Source organism: Dipodomys merriami, unplaced genomic scaffold, assembly GCF_024711535.1.
Source record: "Dipodomys merriami isolate MVZ:Mamm:240054 unplaced genomic scaffold, mDipMer1.0.p SCAF_11, whole genome shotgun sequence".
NCBI lineage: Eukaryota > Metazoa > Chordata > Mammalia > Rodentia > Heteromyidae > Dipodomys > Dipodomys merriami.
In genome coordinates, this window is record NW_027202382.1 from 16,122,234 (window position 1) to 16,146,605 (window position 24,372).

A 24,372-nucleotide genomic window follows, 5' to 3' on the forward strand; every position below is an offset into this window, starting at 1 on the left:
AAAGGGTTAAATCTGTTGGGGGCTGGGAGTGAGAGCATCCTACTGTGAACTAAATTCATCTCCAACCTATGGGTGGAAGAGACCAGTTGAGGTCATCCAGCCCAGGATTGATGAAACTAGAAGCCGGACATTCTCAAAAAGGCCTTTCTTTTATTGGGGTTCCGCATGACAACCGCTGAAGTGGCCACCTGAGCCGTCCCCGTTGCTAAGAGGCTTCAGTCCAGCTCTCGACCACGTGGGCACCTGGAGGGACACCAGTAAAACGCAGGCGTAGGCGGGGCCTGTCAGTACCACCCATAGCATTATGGGAGTTGTAGTTTTCTCTAGGTCAGGAGGAGAACCAGCTCAGTCTGTTTTCTCTGTAAGTGGTTATCTTTTGTGCAACTCATTCAAACAAAATACGTTCCACCAAAAACAAAGCCCAGGTATTTGGGAAGGAAAGGATGAAGGGAAGAGAGCAAAAAACAAGCAGAACCGAAAGGCTGTAAGCAGGGAAGAGTTAACAGTTGACACGCATGCGCAGGAAGGGCCCGTGGGTCGGGCGGGGACGGAAGGACGTCTGCGGAGAATTCTGTTTTCCCCGGAAGTGTCTTCCCTTCTCCTGAGTTCTCGCGGACGCGACTTCCTTACCTCATTTGTCCTCGCCCCTCCCCGTCCTTCTACGCGTTTTGGTTCCTGGTTGGTGCTTCCTGGTCGCAGCTGCGGCAGTGAGTATGTGTGTGACGGACCCCGAGCCGCCCGCGGCCGCGGGACCCCTGCCCCACTCTGCCTTGCCCGTGAGACTGTGAAACTCGCGCGTGCCGCTCACAGGCCTCCGCGGCCCGGTCGCTCTTCACTCGTGGTGCGACGGGGCGCGGCACGGCCTCAAGTAGTGGCCCGTCAGCCGCGCGCTTTCCCACGCGGCTACGAGGGCTGGCCGGGCTTCTCGCGCCTCCCCGACCCTCCACTGCCTGGAGACCGGAGTTCAAGAAAGGCTGGGCCTGCATGGCGTCGAAGAGGGGGTGGCCTTTCCGACTGTTTTACTTAAGTGTCCCACAAGGTTCCCTAGTTAAACGCGGAGGCCCGGCTGCACCTAGGGGGAGGAGGCCATGCAGTCCTAGGCCAACTCTTTTATCACTGGACCATAGAAATTTCTGGGAGCTATGCCTTTTCCCTCATGTGAAGCAAGATGACTTAACTATGTTCACCAAGATTCCCGTTATCCCTCACGTCCTGCTGGCCGGGTAGTAGGTGCCTTTAGTTTTAGGGAGGGGTTGCTAATGCATTTGACAAGCTGGCTGGGAATTAGGCCTGGATTTTAGCCTCGGCTAAAATCTCTTTTGGAATCTCTTTAGGTAGAATTAGCCTTTATCACAGAGTTCAAGGTTGAACTAGGGAAAAAAAACCCCAACAACTTAAGGTCTTTTTAAGCTCATAAATTTTCCCCTAGCCCACTTTCCCCATGTATAAAATTAGAGCCTTAATTGGTTGATATTCAGGTCCCTCCCAAAGCTCTAGTCTTTGTTTTGAATATTTAGGCTTTCTTGTAATGACCATTTTAAAGTGATGAACTGTGTGTATTTAACAACATTGTGCTTTGGGAACAGTTCAGTGTAGCTGTGAGCTAGAGAATCGGATTGTCAGGATAACAGTCTATAGGGCAGAAGGAGAACAGCTGAGAGAAAGGTAAAGGAAGCAACTGTTTGTAGACAGAATTTCTTCTTGTAAAAAGATTGTCTCAAGAACAGTTGGGATTCCACCACATTAATTTAAGTCTAATTTTCTTCCTTCAAGGCACTTCTTTCTGCAGTAATTTGATTCAAAGTGGCAATCTCCTTTGAAAAATAGATCCCTACATTTTGACTTTGATTAACTTATTTGTGTAGCACGGTCCGTCAGCACCGTCTGTCAGGGTAGTATCCTAAGAGTCAGAAATTTTAAGTTGATAGTAAACAATGTATTAATCAAATTCTAATTAAAACTGTGGGTTTAAAGGCCAGGTGTGAGGCTGGGGATGCTATTAGTTCAATTCCCAGCATATAAAATAACTAAAATAAATCTGTGGGTTTTATTCAACTTTGTCTGCAGTGAATGCCTATAATATCAAGAAAGAACATCTGTGGTTTAAGTGGTTCGGCAGAAATAAGAGCAAAATGTCCAGAATGGCCAGTAGAAAGACTGTTAGAATGAAAGTATTGGCTTTAAATTTAAGTAAATTTTAAAAGCTTTAATAAGCCTTACATTGTTTCATTAAAAAAATCAGTAAATGATTACTACTCCCTTTTTATAATGGTGAGAACTTTCGTGGTAATTTATTTGGTATAGCTGTTTTTATATTAAGCTATATTAATTTTTAGGATAAATTTCATTTGCAAGTCCATGATATTTTAGATTCTTATGTAGGAGCCATCTTTAGTTTTAGGACTGGTAAAGTTTTGAGTACCAATTTGAGAGGTTTGTGGATAGTAAACTGATATTTAAATTTATGTTTTCTTTCTAATTAAATGCCCCTCATAGGTTTTGTACTACAGTTGAAAGTAAAATGGATATGTATAAGGTAAATTTAGGTGTTAGAGCCAATGCATATGTACCAGTTTTTATTTGAAATCATTTATTTTGATTTGTTTTTTGTTTTTTGTTTTTTTTGGGTCCAGTCGTGGGGCCTGAACTCTGGGCCTGGGTGCTGTCCCTCAGCTCTTCAGCTCAAGGCTAACGCTCTACCACATGAGCCTCAGCACCACTTCCGGCCTTTTTCTGTTTGCTTATGTGGTGCTGAGGAATTGAACCCAGGGCCTCATGCATGCAAGGCAAGTGCTCTACCACTGAGCCACCTTCCCAGCCCCCTGAAATCATTTATTTTGAAACTTTTCTTTAAAAAAAATCTTAGTACTTGGCTGAGACTCATGAAATGTAAATATATTCTAGTGTGGTCTTAACTAGCTGCCTAACCTTGGATAGGCCTCATTATCTCTTTGGGTCTTATTATCTCTTGGACCTTCAATTTCCTTGTATGTAGATTTAGGAGGCTATGTGAAATAATCCAACAGGTTTCTTCTAGATTAAAAGTTTGTGGCTGTCATAAAGACCTTATTTAATAAAGACACTTATTTAAGTGTGCTTAGAAATTGTTTACAATGACCCAAATATTGAGAACACTTCCCCAGTTAAGGGATATGTATGTGTACATATGTATTCCTCAAGAAGTATACTTTTTTTTTTCTGAGTTTACTTTTTAAAAATAAATTAAATGCATTTGGATGTAATTAAAGGAGTAACAAACCAAAGGCAGCCTGAGGCAAACCTTAACCCTGGAATACATAAGCTACATAAATAGAAGAGAGTATGCTATCCCTGAGCACAGTTTTCAAGTAGAGAAGATATAAAATCCTCTTAAAGGCCATAGGGGCTAAATTGTTAAATTCATTTTTCTACATTTCAGGGGAAAAGATAAATCCTAGACCCAAGGAAGTCAGTTTTTATTATGGTTCTGTAGTTTATTTTTGGCATACATTCACAGGTGTGCCTATGGCTCTATTCTTAATCCCTTTCCTTTGGGATGCCTCCAAGAGTAGTCAAATTTATAACTCTGTAATTTAGCTCTTTAATTTTTTTCTGTGCTGCACTGGAATTAGGTTTTATCTTAAGTCCACACTGGATCCTCAGGATGGATCCAGTGAGGATTTTGAAGGAAACATAATTCCTTTGACTTCTTTTAGAATTAATTTACCTATTAAATAAAAAGGAAAGGATTCATCTTTTATTTGAATTCCTCTGAGGCTAACATTTCAATATAAACTGATAAATGCTATGAGCATTATTATTCAGACAGCAACATTCAAGTTGTATGACCATAACAGCATAGCAACCTGAAAAGCAGTGGGATAAGGGAACAAGTATATTGTACTTAGAAGGAAAAAAGCATTAAAAGTTAGTTTCTTTATTTTAGTAAACAAAATAGAACAGCTTAAGTTTAGTGTATTTTGGGCTTTGGTTCATGTGATTCTTGAGGTCAGCTGTTTTTTGTTTTTTTTGTTTTTGCTGTTGTTTTTAAATCAAAATTACCATCACAAAACCCTGACATTTGGAGCAGAGAATTGGAAACCTATGGAAACTAACTTTCTTTCTTTCCTTTTCCTTCCTTCCTTCCTTCCTTCCTTCCTTCCCTCCATGCCTCCCTCCCTCCCCCCCTCTTCTCCCCTCTTCTCCCCTCTTCTCCCCTCTTCTCCCCTCCCCTCTTCTTCCTTCCCCTCCCCTCCTTCTCTCCCTCCCCACCCTCTTTCTTTCTCTCTTTCTTTCTTTCTTTCTTGGTCAGTCGTGGGGTTTGAATTCTGGGCCTGAACGCTGTCCCTCAGCTCTTCAGCTCCTCAGCTCAAGGCTAGTGCTCTACCAGTTGAGTCACAGCACCACTTCCTGTTTTCTGGTGGCTAATTGGAGATAAGAGTCTCACGGATTTCCTGCCTGGACCAGCTTTGAACCCCCATCCTCAGATCTCAGCCTCCTGAGTAGCTAGGATTACAGGTGTGAGCCACCGGCACCCAGCTTGAAACTATTATTTCTATATTACTGTATCTGTAAAACTAAGAGTGGAAGAAAGGATAAATTGACATTGTTACTGGAACATTTACATTGAATAGATAATTAGAAATATGGCAAAGGTTTTGAAATATAGAGTGCTATGGATAACTATAAATGGTGGAAAGGGATTTTAAAGCTGAGTTGAAGGCTGTGCAGAACTTAATATACATGCAATAAGAAAATAAATTGTTTTTCTATGTATTTTTTCCCCTAGAACTGAGAAATTTGCCTCAGTTTTATGTCTTTTTTTTTGGGGGGGGGTCCGGTCGTAGGGCCTGAACTCTGGGCCTGGGTACTGTCCCTCAGCTCTTCAGCTCAAGGGTAACACTCTACCACTGGAGCCACAGAGCCACTTCTGGCTTTTTTTTTTCTGCTTATATGGTGCTGAGGAATCGAACCCAGGGCCTCAAGCATGCAAGGCACTACCACTGAGCCACCTTCCCAGCCAGTTTTATGTCTTTAATAAGTTTGTATTTCATACACATTTTTATAACTAGCATGAAAGTAAACAAATTTATCAAATATTTTCAATGTATTCTTTGCACCAAGGAATTATTATTATTATTATTATTACTACTACTACTACTACTATTATTGTAGTGCTGGAGATTAAACCTATGGCCTTCCTTTTAGTTGCTGAGCATGTACTCGATCACTGAACTTATACCTCCATTCCTTGAGATTAAGTTTTTAGTTCAGAATAATTAACTACACTCTAAACAGTACATATAATGGCATTCTGTTTCAGCTTTTAGTAATAAAGTAATATTGTATATGAGTGTATATGAGACCACATACCTGAAAAGTATAAGGCCAGAAGAAAGGAAGAGATGAAAAATGAATGATATAGAGAGAGATGTTAGAATCTTTTTTGTAATTTTAACCATTTTGAAGAATAGGTGTTGTGAAGGAGTAGATCTCTACCTGTTTGTCTTTTTCTCATTATACCTTAGAAATATATTTTTGCTAGTAGCTGTAACTTAATTTGTTGGTCATAATTCTTATTTGAGTGGGGTGGACATTATAGTGGGTCATAACAGGATTTAGACCTGTTAAAAAATTAAAAGTAAGAGAAAAAGTATTTTAATATATTGGAGAAAACCGATGGCCTCTGTATAGAGAAGTTGGTTTTTGGATGATCTGTACTAACTAGATGAGATCTAAGCTTTTAAAATATATTCTTTGTATAACTTTCTCCTACAGCCCTTAGAAAACCAACTTTTCATAATGTTTGGCGGCTATGAGACTGTAGAAGCATATGAAGATAACCTTTATCGGGAAGAGTCATCTAGTGAACTGAGTGTTGATAGTGAAGTGGAATTTCAACTTTACAGCCAAGTTCATTATGCCCAAGATCTTGGTAGTGCCATCAGGGAGGAAGGACATGAAGAAAACAACTCTGAGAATTTGGAATCATCTGGTAGTAAGCCAAATCAGAAGAACTTAATTGTCCTTTCAGATAGTGAGGTCATCCAGTTATCGGATGAGTCAGAGATTATCACTTTATCTGATGAAGATAGTATTTATAGATGTAAAAGAAAAAATTTTAGAGACCAAGAACAAGAAAAGACTCAAGGTCTTCCTGCTTCTCATCATTCTAATAAATTGGCTGGTAAGAGGGATATTGAAAAGCCTAAATCTGAAGAGAAATCAGGAGTTATTCGAGAGGTCATGATTATAGAGGTCAGTTCAAGTGAAGAAGAAGAAGAGAGCACCATTTCAGAAAATGAGAATGTTGAAAGCTGGATGCTACTGGGATGTGAAGTCGATGATAAAGATGATGATATCCTTCTTAACCTGGTGGGATGTGAAAACTCTGTTATTGAAGGTTAGTATACTGGCTATCTTGAAAAGTACTGTTGTCTTTATTAAAACGGACTGTTTTTTCCTACACAGAAGACAGCAGGGTTATTTCCTTTTATTTGCTCATTTTCAATGTTGTTTCTCATGAGATGGTCAGCAGAGTCGATCCTAATGGTAGTCTTTAAACATTAGAAAGAATATATCAAAGACATTCCTGCTGTAAGCAAATTTTAGCTGGTTCTTCCTGTTGGGCTGGATAAAGTTTTAGGCCTGAAAACTTAGTTCCCTTCTCTTATTTGGTACCACAGGTGAGTACTCCATCTACATCTGACATTTGGCTAACTCTGTTGGGATCACCTCTTCAAAAGTAGTTTGCTTACACAGGCGTTATCTAGACAGCAAGCATGAGGAATACTTGGAATATAAAAGATGAGAATTAAAGGCTGGGGCATGGTTCAAGTAGTAGAGCACCTGCCTATCAAGTGCAAGATCCTGTGTCCAAATCCTCCCTCTTTTAAAAAAATACTGTCAAAAAAAGGTGAAATTAGTACTTCGGGAATTCTAAAACTAGCAAGACAGGAAAAATATGGAAAGCTAAAATTCTCTAGAGTTGTTGGGGAAAATGGAAATTTTAAGTTATATTATTGAAGATTAAGATTTTGGTGTTTAGCTTTGTCTCTTCTGTCACATGTAGTCATCTAGTAGTCTTTTTTTCCAAGTCCTTTATGCCTAATGTCACGTTTCTTGCAATAGTTTTCTGAATAGTTTTTTGTACCTTCCCTACATAGTAGTTGTCTTGAGATGCCTCTTTATTCGTGTTCTTTATTTTTGCTCCAAAACTTTCAGTGACACTGTTGACTGTTGTCCTCTGAAGAAATAGTATCTTTGTAGATAATGCTTGGATGCCCAGGGACTGGCAACTTTTTTTTTTTTTTTAAAGAATCAGAATATATTTTAGGTTTTTGTGCCAAAGAATCCCTTAACTATTCAACTTTGCCTTTAGGGGAAAAGCAGCTTCACATAATAAATGGGGAGTAAATAAATGGGGACTCTTATCAATATGGACTTACTTAGACCTAATCAGTAGCTGACATAACTATAGTTTGCTGATCTTAAGAATTTGTCAGCAAAAAGAAGAGAATAATAGCTACAGCTATTATAGTGGCTGCTTCACTTGATTAATTCGCAACATTGAGAGATGGTAATACATACATGTGAGAGATGGTCTTAATATGAACGTGTACATCTGAGTACCCAATATAGTAACTAATTGTAAAGAACCCCAGGAGTCTGAGACCATAGGTTCGAATAAAGAAGAAGTAGTATGATGACAGAGGATAGCACTGGAGTAGGACTGTAGAGGGGAGGTGGGAATGGCCATTCTCCTTTTGGTTGACAGGAGGCCAGCCCGTTGAGAGAGTTATTGGTTATATGGCACTATTGGCAAAAGATAGGTTTTAGCTAAAAAGGAGGTACATGGAAGATTTTAACTTAACAAATTACATGTTTAACCAGGTGCCTATAATCCTCGCAACGCAGGAAGCTGAAACCTGCAGGATCTAAGTTTGAAGCTAGCTGGGGCAGAAAAGGCCAAGAGACTCCATTTTTAATTAATCAGCAAAATGCCTAACTGGAACAGTGACTCAAGTAGGAGAGCCTTAGCCATGAGCAAGAAAATCAAGTGACATTGTGAAGTCCAGTCACTTGACAGAATACAAGAAATAAAAAGATCAGTAATAGTAAAGAACAGAAATTGCTTATGTGGCTTAGACATGCCACAGTAAATGGCAAAAAGTACAGACATACTTCAGCCCATCTGGAGGGTACTGACAAGAGCTTTATAGATTTAAATAGAGGAAAATTGGGGGTAGGAAAAAAGATGTATACATAATTAAACAGATCCTGGCAAAGTGTGGCCGGCTTGATTATTATCTCAGTTCTGATTCTCCTAGGGATTCTGGAGCAATTACTGCTGTCATTACTTGAGGGGAGCAGTCTGGTTCCTGTAAGTTGGTTACTTTTGCTCCAGGTTATATAGTTGCATCATTATAAGTAATTGTCTTCATTTGAGGACTGCTTTGTCTTGAGGTCTGCTGTTTTTTTCATTGTGGGTAGTAGCTTTGGTTCCCTCATTGTGAAGACATTATTGATTAGTCTTGTCCTTCTTGCAACCCAAGAAAGATAATTGCAGCGGTGAGAGGGGCCCAGAGTAAAGAGACAGATGTAAAAATGGAGGCAAGGATGCTAAGCTTTTATCCTTTTTTTAGTTAGCCTTTGGACATTTGCAATTTCAAGTGAGGAGTCAATGCTTTTTAGCAAAAGCTGTTTTTAAGTATCTGTTAGGATTGTAGCTGTCAGTATTTCATTACTTTTCAAGACTGAATAATATTCCATTATATGAATGTACTATATTTTGATTATCCATTCACCTGCTAATGAGGATTAGCCTTTTGACTATTATGAATAGTGCTGCTGTGAATGTGCCTGGTCAGGTTTTGACTTGAAAACCTGCTTTTAGTTCTTTGAAGTATATACCTCAGAATGGATTTATTGCTAATGTTGTTTAATTTTTTGAGGCACTCTTAAAACTGGTTGTCATAGTGACTGCATTTTAATTACTACCAATAAAGTATAGTAGTTCCAATTAGCTGCATCTCATTTTAACTGTAACTTGCCTTGTTACAAATTTCTGTTTGATTTATTAATAGGCACTTTGATACAAAGCATTTTGTCTTTTATGGGAATAGTTTATGATGACTTCAATTTTTTTTTTTTTTTTTTGGTCGTGGGGCTTGAACTCAGGCCCTGGGTGCTGTCCCTCAGCTCTTCAGCTCATGGCTAGTTCTCTACCACATGAGCCACAGCGCCACTTCCATTAGCAAATTTTGGTTTTGGTGGTACAGAGGCTTGAACTCAGGGCTTCATGCTTGCCAGGTCAGCATGCTACCACTTGAGCCATATCTCCAGCCCTGACTTCAAGTTTTTAGCATATTAAAATGTTTTTTGCTAAGCCAAAAGTGGAGCTTTGGCTTAAGTGGGAGAGCACTAGTCTTGAGCAAAAAAGTTCAGATAGAGAAAAAGAGAGAGAAAGAAAGAAATAGAGAGAACAAGGGAGGGGGAGAGAGAGGAGAGATTTCCTTATGTTTTCCATACATTTATGGTTTTATAAAAATCGAATTCATCCTTACATTATATAAATATTACTGTTCATGTGCTCATATACTACCTTTTCTGCAACATAATACAAGAAGCCGGGTGCCAGTGGTTCACGCCTGTAATCCTAGCTACTCAGGAGGCCTTAGCCTCTGAGGATCTGAGGCTAAGGATCTGAGGATCACGGTTCAAAGCCAGCCCGGTCAGGGAAAGTCTGTGAAATTCTTATCTCCAGTAAACCACTAAAAAACTGGAAGTGGCCCTGTGGCTCAAGAGCACAGGGACTTGCCTAAGTCGAATTCAAGCCTAATGACTGACAAAAAAAAAAAAAAATACAAAATGTAAGTAAATCCCAGACATTCCATGTATGTTGCTTTTATGTTCCTGCCTCCCCCTCTCCCTTTTTTTTTTTTTTTGTCAGTTGTAGGGCTGAACTCTGGGCCTGGGCGCTGTCCTTCAGCTCTTCGGCTCAAGGCTAGCAGTCTACCACTTGAGCCACAGCACCACTTCATTTTCTGATGGTTAATTGGAGATAAGAGTTTCACGGAATTTCCTGTCCCAGCTGGCTTTGAGCCAGGCCTGAACTACCTGGATGCCAGCCTTTTCCCTCTTTTTTTGATTCTAGGATTTGTGTATCTGTTCTAGTCAAATTCTGCAATCGAGATGTCTACAGTTCTACAGTTTAACTTGACTCTTAAAAACAAATATTTAAATACAGATCCTTCAATTTTTTTCCTTAGTTGATCTCGTATTCTCTTTCTATTTAATAAGTGAGATATTCTAAAGTGTGTTGTTACTTTGTAGTTATTATCCATTTCACAAATAGATCTGATTCATAATTTTTACAGAGAACTTTTTTCATGTTAGTATGTGAAAATTCTATGTGTTTTGAAAAGACACAGTTTTAGTTTAAGTGACTTTGTCATTCATTGAAGAGACAAAATATGGTAACAAATAGTTCTATAGAAGTTTCCATGATTGAGTAAGTCTCTGAAAATATTGATGATGAAGCTAGGTGTGCTGGTGGTGGTTCATGCCTATAATCCTAGCTAGTTAGGAGGCCTGAGATCTTAGAATCATGGTTTGAAGCCAGTCTAGGCAGGAAAATCCATGATACTCTTATCTCCAATTAACTACCAAAAAAGTCAGAAGTGGAGCTCTGGGTCAAGTGGTAGAGTGCTAGCCTTGAACAGAAAAGATGAGGGACAGCATCCAGGTCCAGGCCTAGGCCCCCGTGTTCAAGGCTAAGGACCACACACACAAAAAAGCCCCAAGATTCCCCCCCCCCACACCCTACACCTCTGATGTTGACATGTGGTTAAAACTTATACATTATGAACAAATACTATTATATGATTTGTGCAGATGAATACTACTTAACCTATGGAAGACTATATAAATGCATGTATATTTTGTACTTGATATTACTAAATTTGTAGTAATGAGAGTGGTATTACCTCTTCTATGAAAACCTTAGGCTTTCCCCTATCCCATTTTAGTGAGGTGCTTAAACATTTTGTTTGTTTTGTTGGTGAATATTTCACAATTAAGGGACATTTATTTTCTTAATGTCCTTTAGATGCTCAACACGTCTCATTTTATAATTTGAAGTTGTTTATTAACTTTCTGAGTTTTCATTTAGACAGTATGTGACACTCATATATATATGTATATATACACACACACACACACACACACACACACACACACACACACACACACACACACACACACACACACACACACACACACACACACACACACACACACACACACACACACACACACACACACACACACACACAATCACATGAGGGTGGCTCTGCTTATAATACATTTCTGCCAAAACAGGTTATTAGTACCCATAATGGCTTTTTTTTGTTTTTTAAATACTGAGATATGTAGGAGTTTATTTCTAAGGTTTGGGCCTCATTTCCTTTAATTCCTTTACTCTTACCTAAGGCTTCCTTCAATCCTCCAAGTTGGGGTTTGAACCAGGACCTTGTGTATGCTAAGGAAGTGCTCCTAAAGCTTCTTACACGAACTGAGCTTGGTCTGTCATTTGTTTTTCTTCTTAAACTCCTAGCCTTTCTTTTATTCTTGTTAGTGGGAGTGCTTTGCTCTTCCTATTTTCAGAAAATACATTCTAAAATCTTCAGTAGATGCCTGAATCCGAGGACAGAATCAGATCTACTGTTTTCTCCTGTACATGTATAAATTTTACATTTAAGTTGTAATTTAGGCACTAATAACAAATAATATGACAATATATTTTAATGTCTAATTTTAATTCCCATGCTGTGCCTATACATTTTGCAATTTGAAATGTACCAGCAAGCTACCATGATTATTTTTCCTTTTTTGTAATTTCATACAAAGATTTTATTTTTTTTAACCATAGATCTTTGCAACCTCATATGATTTTTCTCACCAAATTAGATCAAGAACTTGTACATTTTTCCTTAAAGGAAGCACTTTATTTTTTCTCTGTGGCATATCCTAATTGCTAGTTTCGCTCTTCTTGAGACTTCGGGTCATTATTAAGTAAAATGAAATTTATTTCAACACAAGCACTGAGGTACTGAGACAGTTTATCTGAGAATGGTGATGACTGAGATGTAGATCACACACACACACTAACACAGTGTGGATATGCTATACAAAGGGGGATTAACATCCTAAGCTGACCGAGCAGGGTAGTTTTAAGATTTTGCTGTGCTACTTGGATGGCCTCTAATTTGATACATGTGAATTGTTCTTTCTGGAATTCTTTTCTTTAATATTTTTGGGCTGACTGGCTACAGATAAGAAACCATGGCAAGCAAAACTAGATTGATGAGGGCAGGAGTGGGGGAAACTTGAATTAGAAAAGCATATTCCTGTTTGAAGAAAAGATTACCAAAGGAAATGGTCATGTTTTAGATTTGTGAAGTTAATCTTAAGGATTCAGTTTCATAAGAGCACCAAAGGATGACAAGAGATATTATATGATTTAGAAATTATAGGGAAATAACATGTTTCTTGGAAAGAGAAAGGAGAGTGAGGCACTGGTGACTCACCTCTGTTACTCTATTCAGGAGGCTGAGATCTGAGGATTTGGATTTGAAGCCAACCCAGGCAGTTAACATGATTTGGTCTAGGTCCATTCACTTACTTAATCATCCATTTTCTTAAAGTCTTAAGATTCACTTAAAACTAATGAATAATAAATAGTGTAATTACACTTGCAGAAGCATGTTTTAGTCTACTTTTTGATCTTAATGTTTCGTTTGCATTTGATAATTTTGGAAGATTTAGACTTAGCAAAGTTAAATAGGTTTGGTATGTATAAAGAAAATATCTATGAAAAATATAGAATATAGCATTTTTAAGAGTTGAAGAAGCGCTGTTTTTTGCTTGGGATTATAATGTTATAGAGGTTTGTATTAGTATAGCCCTCCCTCAGGTGTATGATTTGTTTGTTTATTTATTGTGCTGGTACCAGGGCTTGAACTCAAGGCCTGGGCACTGTCTCTTAGATTTTTTTTGCTCAAGGTTGGCACTCTACCACTTCAGCCACAACTTCACTTCTAGCTTTTTGCTGGTTATTTGGTGATAGTTCCTACTCAGACTGTTTTGAACCATGATCCTCAAATCTCAGGATCCAAAGTAGCTAGGATTATAGACTGGAGCCAATAGTCATTTGGCTACATTGCTCTTTCAGATTGTTAAAATTTGCCCTACATAGTGGATACCTAATCTTAGGTGAATTTAATTGCAATTCTATCTTTCTATATAGAATAACGTTCTTTATATAGTATTATTTAAAATAGAAGTGTAATTGGGTTGGTTTGCTTAAAAAATCATGGTTTTTAAAAAATGAGGTAAAATTAATGGCTTTTAACAACTTAGGACATTCTTTTAACTATTTTGTATAAAATTCCATTTTTCCTCCCTAAAATGCACTTAGATGTAATTTCTGGGTGAACAACTAATCAAGAAGCAATTGTTTATCCCTCGCACTTGATAGATATTCAGCTAAAATTTGAGTAAAATAGGTTACATATGTTAAGTTTCAGTTTTTTCAAATATATCAATATCTTATTGATCAGAACCTTAAGATATTCTCTTAGGTTATTCTTGAATCAGTTTTTACATTGCTTGGCTGATTAATATTTACATTCTAGTTTCGGGTAATGGTTCGTAATAGGTTCTTTTTTGGTTAGTTTTGGGACTTGAACTCAGGGCTTCACACTTGCTAGATAGCAAGTACTTTACGAGACATGCCTTTCCACACTCCCTTTTGCCTCTGGTTATTTTTGAGACAGTCTTGCTTTTTGAACTTTTATTTATGCTTCTTATGTAGCTGGAATAGCAGGTACATGCTATTATGCCAAGCTTTTTCTATTGAGATGAATTCTCCCTAATTTGCCTGGGCTAGCCTTGAACCATGATCCTCCTGAGTAGCTAAGAAAACAGATCTGAGTCACCATTGCCAGACTATATTATCAGTTAGTGGTAGTCATTAAGAGTTAACAGTTCTGCAGTTTTCTTTTCTTTTCTTTTTCTTTTTCTTTTTTTTGTCGGTGGTGGGCTTGGGCGCTATCCCTGAGTTCTTAAAGCTCACAGCGCTCTACTGCTTTTTTCTAGTGGTTTATTGGAGATAAGAGTCTCATGGATCTTCCTCCCTGGGCTGGCTTTGGACCATGATCTTCAGATCTCAGCCTCCTGAATAGCTAGGATTATAGGCGTGAGCCACTGGTGCCCAGCCCAGTTCTGCAGTTTTCTAGTCATAAACTTTGAGTAGCTTAATTTTTTATTCATTACATGATACATTTTGTTTCACTAAAGTTATAAAGTTAAAATGGGAGTTAATAGGAAAATATTTTGGCAAAACGAAAACTACAGGTTTATGAACTATAGGTTCATGACCATTGTAACAGATACAGGCTTACAGAACATGGTATTTGAGCAGGTCTTTAGTATAACACTTTCTTTAAATATAGTTAGTTTGATTTGATGACATTTTCTGATATACTTCCTTAGGACAATATTAATTCTGAATTCTTAAAAGTGGTCCAAAAATGTGGAAGCTACTCTACCATTATGGTGCTGGGACTTAAGAATTGCTATGTAGTCCTTGCTTTTGGAAACATTGAAATGCATGGCAATGGAAAGTTCACTGTAATACCAGAACTAAATACATTTAAAATACAAGAGATGCCCAGCACAATATGTAATCATTTCAGAGGAATGTAATAACACTTTTTTTAAAAAGTGGCTGTGGGTAAGTAAAATACTGAATTAAGCCAGGTGCTAGTGGCTCACGCCTGTAATGCTGGCTAATCAGAGGAGGCTGAGATCTGAGGGTCATGCTTCTAAGCCAGTCCAGGTAGGAAAGTCCATGAGACTCTTGTCTCCAGTAAGGCTACCAAAAAGCTGGAAGTAGAATGGTGGCTCAAGTAGTGTAAAGCATTAGCCTTTAGCCAGAGAAGTTCAGGGATAGTGCTCAGGCCCCAGTATAAGTCCCAGGAGAGACACACACACACAGACACACACACAGACACAGACACACAGACACACACCCCTCCCCCCCACACCCCTCCCCCCCAATACACAAATTCTGGATTAAATACAAATACTGTATTAAAAAGAACCACTTTGCTGGGCTCCTGTGTCACAAACCTGTAATCTTAGGAGGCTGAGATCATCTTTGGAAGCCAGCCTGGGCAGACAAAACTAAGGCTCTTATTTCTAATTAACCACCAAAAGCTTGGAAGTATGGAAGTATAGCTCAAGTGATAGCTTTGGAACAGCTCTGAGGCCCTGAATGCAAGTACCAGGACTAGCACAAAAAATAAGCTTTGGTCTTTGAAGCTTTGGTCTTGAGCTTTGGTCTTGAAGTTCAGGTTAAATACAGTATAGAAACAGATAGTGAAATTCCTTTCTTTTTTTTTTTTTTTTTGGTCGGTCGTGGGGCTTGAACTCTGGGCTTGGGCGCTATCCCTCAACTCTTCAGCTCAAGGCGAGCACTCTACCAATTGAGCCACAGTGCCACTTCTGGTTTTCTAGTGGTTTATTGGACTTTCCCTGACCAGGCTGGCTTTGAACCGTGATCCTCAGATCTCAGCTTCCTGAGTAGCTAGAATTACAGGCATGAGCTACCGGTGCCCGGCTTTGTTTGTTTTTTTAATTATATTTTTATTATCTTCAAGTAGTTACACAAAGGAGTTACCATTCAATAAAAATGTATAAGTATAATGCATCTTGATCTATGTCATCCCTTTCATTCTCTCTCATCCCTTCCAACCCTAACCCTCCTCTTAATTATCTTAGAGTATTTTGAATATTGAATGTTTTGACTGTTCTTCTCTTTCCTTTCTTCCTTTATCTACTCCCCTCCCTTTGACCTGCCAAGTGCAAGTTTTCTGGTATTTATTTTGTTGGACTGTAAGTTTGTTTTTCCAAGGATTTTAGCCATTTGAATTCTTCCCTGTAAGTACCATCCATTTGTGTACCCTTGCATACAACTCTGTATGTATTTACTTGTACATTTATGAATTAGTTTTAGCTTCTGCATATGTGAGAATATGTATTCTTTGTCTCTCTGGGCCTGACTTCACTTAACATAGTTTTTTTCATGTCCATCTATTTCTTTGCAAATAATATAATATTAGTCTTCCTAATGGATGAGTAAAAATTCCATTGTGTACATATACCACATTTTCTTGATCCATTCTTCCATTGAGGGGAGTTTGGGCTATTTCTATACTTGGATTATGGGAAATAGTGTTGCAGTGAACATAGTTGTATAAATGGCTTTACCATATCCTAATTTACAATCTTTTGGATAAATGCCCAAGAGTGGTATTTCTGTATCATAGGGTAGTTCTATGTTTAGTCTAGAATCTCCAAATTGCTTTCCAGAATGATTGAACAAGTTTACATTCCCACAACAGTTTAAGGGTACCTCCACATCCATGCCAACATCTATTGTTGTTTGTATTCTTGATGATGGTCATTCTAACTGGAGTAAGATGGAATCTTAGTGTTGTTTTAGTTTGCATTTCCTTTATGGCTAGAGATATCGAGCATTTCTTTATGTGTCTGTTGGCTATTTTGGTTTCTTCTAAAAAGTCTGTTTAGCTTTTTTGCCCATTTATTGTATTGTTGATTCATTTCGGATTTAGTTTCTTGCATTCTTTGTATATTCTACATGTTAGACCATTATCTGACATTTAGCTGGCAAAGATTTACTCCCATTGTGTAGGATGGTCTTTTTTGCTTGTTAAGTAGGCCCTTTGCCATGCAGAAACTTCTTAGTTGGGTGCAATCCCATCTGTCAGTTCTTTCTTTGATTTGCTGAGCCCCTGGAAGGTGAATTTGGTAAATTAAGATTTTGGTGAAATTCTTAATAGAAGCATAACTGTATAGTGCCATTAATGTTTATTCATAGCTAGATATGATTAAACATTTTAATAGCTTGTTTTTTCAGAAGCCACCTCAGCTTAAATGAGAAAGGATATTTATTGTTTATCTTTTTCTTTCTTCTCTTTCTCTCTCTTTCTTTCCCTCCCTCCTTTCCCCTCCCCCCCCCCTCCTTTTTTTCTTCCAATTCTGGTGCTTCAATTCAGGGCTTGGGCGCTGTCCATGAGTCCTGTTGCTCAAGGTTAGTACTATACTCCTTGAGCCACAGTGCCACTTCTGGCTTTTTCTGTGATTTAATTGGAGATGAGAGTGTCCCATAGACTTTCCTGCCCAGGTTGGCTTTGAACCACAATCCTCAGATCTGAGCTGCCTGAGTAGCTAGGATTACAGGCATGAGCCACCAGCATCTGGCTGTATTTGTGTTTTTCATATTGGAAGACCTTATTCATATTTTTTCATATAAATTTTTATATTGATTTCTACCTGTTTCTTGTTTCTATATCTCCTTTTTCTCTTAGTGCATAATTAGAAAAAAAGGGAACAGGGAACAAATGCAGTTAGAATACTCAGTGTACATATATAATAACTGAAGTAGGAAATGTTGAATTGGGAGAAGGGGCAGATAGGATGATGGTGAATGATGGATAGGATGACTGATCAAGAAGCACTGGACACTTAAGTGAACATTTTAAATTGTAAACCCCTTGTACAATCATTTGAAGTTTAGGAAAAAACCATAATTATATTATAGAACAATTTACAATTTTATATAGAACAATTCACATGAAACAATTGGACCAGGTCCTATAAATTAGTCTAAGGGCATAACCAGCCATTTAAAGTATATTTTATGCTGTACTGCTTACTACAACTTTGACTCTTCATAGGTTGTGTTCTTCCTTATAGTCTCAGCATAAGAAGGGAGCCCATTTTGTTTGTTTGGAAGCATTAATTAAACTTTACTTGGACTCTTCAAATCTTCTTTTTCGTTCATGCATCAGCTTAATTTACATACGTTTCTTGAGATAACCTAGGCCTAGAGGTCATAAGATTGGACTGTTATTTGACATACTTCTCTCTCTCATACACAATATCTGTATAGTTAAAAAGTGGCCCAGATGCTAAAGTTCCAGTGGCCAAGAGTGTCAAGTGTTCAGATTTGTAAGCCTGGACTACACAATTCCTAAAGCTGCTTTTGAGCTGTGTTTCTAGTTGTAGCATGTCACCTTACACTTAACCATTGTGAGGACATCTTTTTATTAATTTCTAATTAGCATAATGACTTGAGCTGTGGTATTCAGTGTTCCATGGTAAAGTTGTCATAGGAAGAGAAGAAATAAAAATGTTCAATTTCAACTTTACTTGTGAATGGAGTGAAGTTTGAAAGCCTTTTATGGTCATTGTTCAGCAGTCTGAAAATCTTATTAGAAACCCCAGAAATGCCAAGGCAGCTTTGGGTTGGATTTTAATAACATTTTGGAATGTTGATATTGTATGTCATTAATTTCTGTGATTTAATTGTAGATCAGCAACTTTGGTATTGGCTTTTAAGCTAAATGCATTTATAGTAGCTTTTCTTTTCAACATTATTAAGTACCTGGGAAGAGAGTTTATTTTATTATATTTCTTTAAGTAACCGATTTGATTTTTATATGAGATACACTAAATTCTTTAGAAACTGCTTATATGAAAATGTCATGACACACATTTCTTGAACTAAATAAATTACATAGTACACTTATCATCAAAGTATTACCTTATCTACAGGTTTGCATGTATTTTTGGAATGGAGAAACCTAAAATTAGATGGGCAACATTTTCATTCTTGTTAGAGGAACTTGAATCCCGATGGACTTTCTGGATAAAGTGTTTAAATGTAATTTTCCTGTAACTATTTGCTATAAAAGTAACATATTGTATGTAATGATCATTTGTCTAAGGTTAAGTATAACTTACAAACAGTATGTTTTTATGGTCAGAGGATAAACTTGATATGAATTAACACATTGGATTGTGAAACTTTTTCTAAGGAAATATAAAAGAGAATTTCCGTGTGTGTGTGTGTGTGTGTGTGTGTGTGTGTGTGTGTGAAACTTTTTCTAAGGAAATATAAAAGAGAATTTCCGTGTGTGTGTGTGTGTGTGTGTGTGTGTGTGTGTGTGTGTGTGTGTGTGTGTGTGTGTGTGTGTGTGTGTGTGTGTGTGTGTGTGTGTGTGTGTGTGTGTGTGTGTGTGTGTGTGTGTGTGTGTGTGTGTGTGTGTGTGTGTGTGTGTGTGTGTGTGTGTGTGTGTGTGTTCTGATAATTCTCCAAGTAGAAGATCTTGATTTTAAGGCTTTACTAAATTTATATTCAATTTTTATTAATTTCTTAAATGATCCCTTTTGTGGTTAGTACTTTATACTGAAGGAAAATATTGGTTTAATAGAAGTTTTTTAGTTTAAAAACTTTATGTGTTGGTCATTGTTTTGTTTTAAATTAAAGGTATTACATGGCTAAAGTTTTGCATTTTGAGTTGACAAATTATTATTAAGTCTGCTAATAATGGAGAGGTAAATTTTTTATTTGGCCATCCACTAAATGTAGTTGTATTTTTTTTAAATAAAAATTACAGATGTACTTAATGTACATTTGCCTTGGTTTTTCTTTTAAATCTTGATCTAATAGCATTGGCTCTGGTATTCATAGATGTAATTCTAAGGATAAAAAGTTTTGGATTCAAAATATAATTGAAAAATATGTTATTATAAAATGGGTCCTATTCACTAAATTGTACAAATTCTTAGAATTTTGAGTTTTTGTCCTAGTTTTGTCCTACCATTTGTTCTTCTGTCTTTTGCAAACGCTTTTTAAGGCACACTACCATAAATCTGTGATGGCAAAATCATTTGTACTCCCTAACGTTTGCTTTTACTTAAATAGTGACATATCACTGCCTCAAGGTGAAAGAATGGCTGTTAAGTAGCTTAAGAGCTACTTATTAAGGGAAAAGTGTTTTTATTGGCAATTCCCTTGAAATGAGTAGTTCACATTTGATTTTGCTTTGTAACTAAATAGTGATTGTAATAGAATTATCTACCCTAGGCTGGGAAATCTTCTCTAGAAAACTTTTCCATCTTTCCGTATTTGTAGTTAATGAGGAATTATAAAAATGTAGGGACTAATCTGATTATGGCTGATAGATAAAATTGCTAAAATAATATAAATTATACTTTAAATAGGTGAGGAATTCAGGAGCATAGCAAATTTAACTGAAGTCAGGAGGTATTATTAAAAAGGTGTGCATTTACATTAATCCTAGGTTAGACCTTATACTCACATTTTGGTGTTAAATGGCCAAATATCAAATAAATGAACTGTTGACAGTGGTGTTTAGAAACATTATATCCCAAATTTCGAGTATTTTAATTGTCAATAAAATTTCTTTGTACCAGTAAGGACATGAAAGATCAACTTCCATATACTTGAATATTTTGCTCATCACACAACTCCATATCTACCTCAACTCTTTTGGTTTGCTTTAGAAATGATCAAAATTTTGTAGCAACATAAATATAATCTAAATGATGTTGTAATGTTTTGAGTAATGATTATTTTAGCCCCATATTCTCTTGCATGAGATTTTCTACCACAATTATCAGATTTAGCAAAAGAAATTGATATTTCTACCACAATTATCAGATTTAGCAAAAGAAATTGATATGGATATATTATTACAATGGGATGGTCATCTAATTTTCAGATAATATTGGTTTTGTTAAGTAGGAGGAGAGTCAGGAGTTTTGTTCAGCTTTCTTGCTTATACCATCACTTAGGAGCAGTAGTAGTCTTCATTTTGTTAAAATTTCTTATTCCTTTAAAATTATTGAAAGAATATAGATTTGTGAGGCAAGTTTCTGAAACCATATATAAACAAACAGAATTCTTTTTTTCTCTTTCATTAGGTTTATCACATGCATATGTATTTCAATTAAAAAGGAAAACAATCTTTATAGTATAGTGTGAATAGTTATTTTCATTTTAAAAAATTAATAAAACCAATGAAGTTTGTTTAGAAATCTCAAAAGATCTTTAGTAGTATACCTGCAACTTCAGCAGTCTCTTTTTTATCTATACAGATTTCCCTGCCTTTTGTGGCAAGCAGCTCTAATTTAAATTTCCCATGGCTTTGGGTTGCAGACTTGGTTTTCTGCAAGAGTGCCCATGCTTACATGGTCATATATTCTGGGTGACTTTTCCACTTTTTCTTTTTTGTTATTTTGTTGATTGCTAAGGAGAAAGAGGATTTAAAAAAAAAAAAAAGTTGTTTCTTTGTTTTGATCTTTTTTTCCTTAACCCATCTTTTCCTGTGATGTTTTGTTTTGTTTTGCAGATTGGGAAGTAATATTGTGTGGTACTTAGATCTATGGGGACTAGCAAAGAAAAACTAATTTTCTTCTTGGTTTTGTTTTCTTAGTAACAGTAGCAGTTTAATTCTTGAGCTGTTGAAAAGCTCAAAAGATAGTTTAGTTTTATGCATGAAATTGATGGAAATTTATTAATCTTTGAAGTTTCTATTTATCGTCTTTTTACTTTTGAGATGGTTTTATAGTTGAATCAAGTTAATATTAAAATACTAACTAGCAATAAGTATTAACTAGTACTATTACAAATTTAATTTACTATTGTTTATTAAAGACATTCATATGTAGTCTGATATGTGATTTCTTTTACATTGAACTTTTGTTTGTTCTTGGTATGTATTCAAATAGACATAGGAATATACATTGGATAAGGGACATAACATTTTACCCCAAATAGATCTTTTTGCAAATTTGCTACTACTTGTAAAAATGCTTGTTTCTTGTGGATAGAATATTTTCTGAAACACAACTTTATGCTTTGGAATGTTTAGTCCTTGAAGTGTTATGTCAGTTTAGATATTGATTATTTTACAGAGCAAAAGTAGGTTCTATAGTTCCAGCAGCTCTTCATAATATTTTTATATAAAGGCTTTAAAATACCAAGTTAATGTGATCAAAGCCATTTCTATTTCTTAAAATTGATTTTAAGGATAGTATATACTAGCAAATTTAACTGAATTTTATGTTCATTAAATGAATATAATAAAAATATCTTTTTCTTACTGTTTAAAAAGTTCTAATAATTTCCTATTCTACCAGGAAAAATAATATTGTAATATACTACTAATGTTCTTAAAAACTGTTCTAATGCTAGTAATTATGAAGGAAAAGAGTAATTTTGTTAATTCATCTTTTTATTATATTTCACACAGTGAATTATCTAAAATAATATTTCTGGTTATGAGTATTTTGGTAATTGGGGATAAAGGAAATCCTTCATTCTGTGTGTGGATTTTAGTTTTTTTTGTGTGTATGTGTGTACATTTTAGTGCTTTTTGTGTATGTAATAGGTTTATAGAATTTGTGATTACCAACAAATAATTAGCACTATTTTTTTCATTTTTACCATTTTGTAGTTATTCTATTTTATACACAGTATTTTGATTTCACACTAATAGTTTGTTTTCTATGAAATGACTTCTCATGAAAAGAATTGCCTTTAAAGTCAGTATACTTTAAAATAATGACAAAAATCCTGTCTTATTAGCTGTTTATTCATAATAGTTAAAATAATGTTGAGTTTCTAGTTTGTGATCATAATTATATAATCTTCAATAATTTGTAAAATTATTCTGATCCCTTAAATCCAATGAGTACTTTAAAAGATATTTTAGTTTTGATTAGACAAATACGAGAATGGCTAAGATGTATGTATTTCTAGTATTTAGCATTTCAAAACTGTATCATCTTTGGTATGAAAAGTAATACAACTGTAAAAGTATAGAGTTTTAAAAACTTCATAGGCAGTTGTCAGACAAGTGTGTTTTTTTTTTTTTAAGGTCATGTTGCTTGATGCCATTTCCAGTCTTTATTGAAGTTCTTGTTTGGTGGCTTTGTTTTGTTTTGTTCTTTTTTCTTTTGGCAGTGGGTGGAAGATTCTTTTAAAACCGAATGACTAAACATGTATAGTAACTATTGAAGTATAGTAGAAATGCTTTTGCTCATATTTTTTTAGACCAAAAACTGCCGTGGAGGTAAGACAGTTGAGGATAATCTTACTTTGTGTGGTACAGGGACTGTTTAGCTTTTAAGTTTTCTGTTCATAAAAGTAGGCTCTGAATTAGACTTTGAATTTAGTTGGTTTGTGAAATATTTTACAGGTCTCACAGCTTCATATTCATTTCAGTGCTATAGTTGAACATTAGTGTTTCCTGAAAAATAAAAAAAAATGTAAATGAGAGAAAAGAGGTGAGAACAAAATAAGAATTGGAAGAAAACATTACCACTGATAGGTAGGAATACCTGTACTGTCAGGACTTTTGAAAATAGAATACTTGAAATCTTTTTTTAAAAAAGAGTTTACTTAACCTTTTACATATTTTATCAGGTTGACTATTGTAAGTATTAAAATATTACCTCTGGCCTTTATCCTAAATTAACTTACATCTCTGCAAATGATCAAAGCAGTGCCTTGAGACTAATCAATTAAGTATTTTGTTAAATATTGTCTTGAATATGTACTTACTATAAAAGGCCTGTAAGTACAGAAATTTAATTACATATGATATTTTGCCACAAAAGACAGCTTAGAATTAAGGTATGCCTTTATGTGTAATAATTTTAATAATGTCATTATGACATCTATTGGTGTTTAATATACAGAAAATTTGACCCTTTCATTTTAAATATTGATATGAATGGGAGCTGTATTTCTTTTTAATTGTAGTAACTTGAGATAATGTGTAGCAAGTAGTTGGCTTTGAAAAATTTTTAGTGTTTAAACTTTTTGAAATAGGAATTGTCTGGAATTTTATTTTAAAAAAATAGAATAAAAATATTAATAGTAAAATCACAAATCTTTGTTAAGCATAGCAAATTTGTATCTAATTATTTTCAGTCACTAGAGATGAAGGTGTAAGTTTCTGTAACTTCTTTGTTGCAAGTCATAAATTGTATTTTGAAAAGCGATGAAAAGGAAAAAGTAATGGCTTTTAAGCAGATTTATGTCATATGGACACTTATTTTTGGGTTCATGTCACACACAAGCTTATGAAACTTTACAAAAAAAATTAAGGATTTTTAATCTAGTAGGCTTGCTGAAACTGATACTCTAGGAAAAATTACACATTTTTTTCTTTTAAGTTTATGATTTATCTTTTGTTAATTTAGTATATTCTTATTTTATGCTTTAAATTTTATTTTCAGTAATATGTTATTGTTTGGATAAATTCTCATTGTTGTAGTTGCATCCATCTAAGACATTTTATCAGCCAGCTATAATTATTTTGTCATTCTTGTGCTTTTGTTATGAGGTACAGGCTTCACGTGTATAGTAAGAGCTGGTATATATTACAGTATGACAATTTATAATTTGACCTGTTACTGTAAAGAAGG

The 24,372-nt window shown here is 35.8% G+C and overlaps 1 protein-coding gene across 3 annotated transcripts in view; it reads left to right on the top strand.

Moving 5' to 3' along the window:
* Nucleotides 1-623: 623 nt before the first annotated feature.
* Nucleotides 624-24,372, top strand: part of Zcchc7 (zinc finger CCHC-type containing 7) — a 195,458-nt gene continuing 171,709 nt past the window's right edge. Inside the window, exons 1-3 of one of the 3 annotated variants that reach the window (XM_070010017.1) lie at nt 638-707; nt 4,292-4,497; nt 5,758-6,382. In XM_070010017.1, coding sequence (XP_069866118.1) covers nt 5,782-6,382 — 601 coding nt within the window. In that variant the 5' untranslated portion in view covers nt 638-707; nt 4,292-4,497; nt 5,758-5,781. Of the gene's footprint in view, nt 712-4,291; nt 4,498-5,757; nt 6,383-24,372 lie in introns of all 3 variants that reach the window. The other 2 variants (XM_070010016.1, XM_070010019.1) reach the window with 2 other exon arrangements.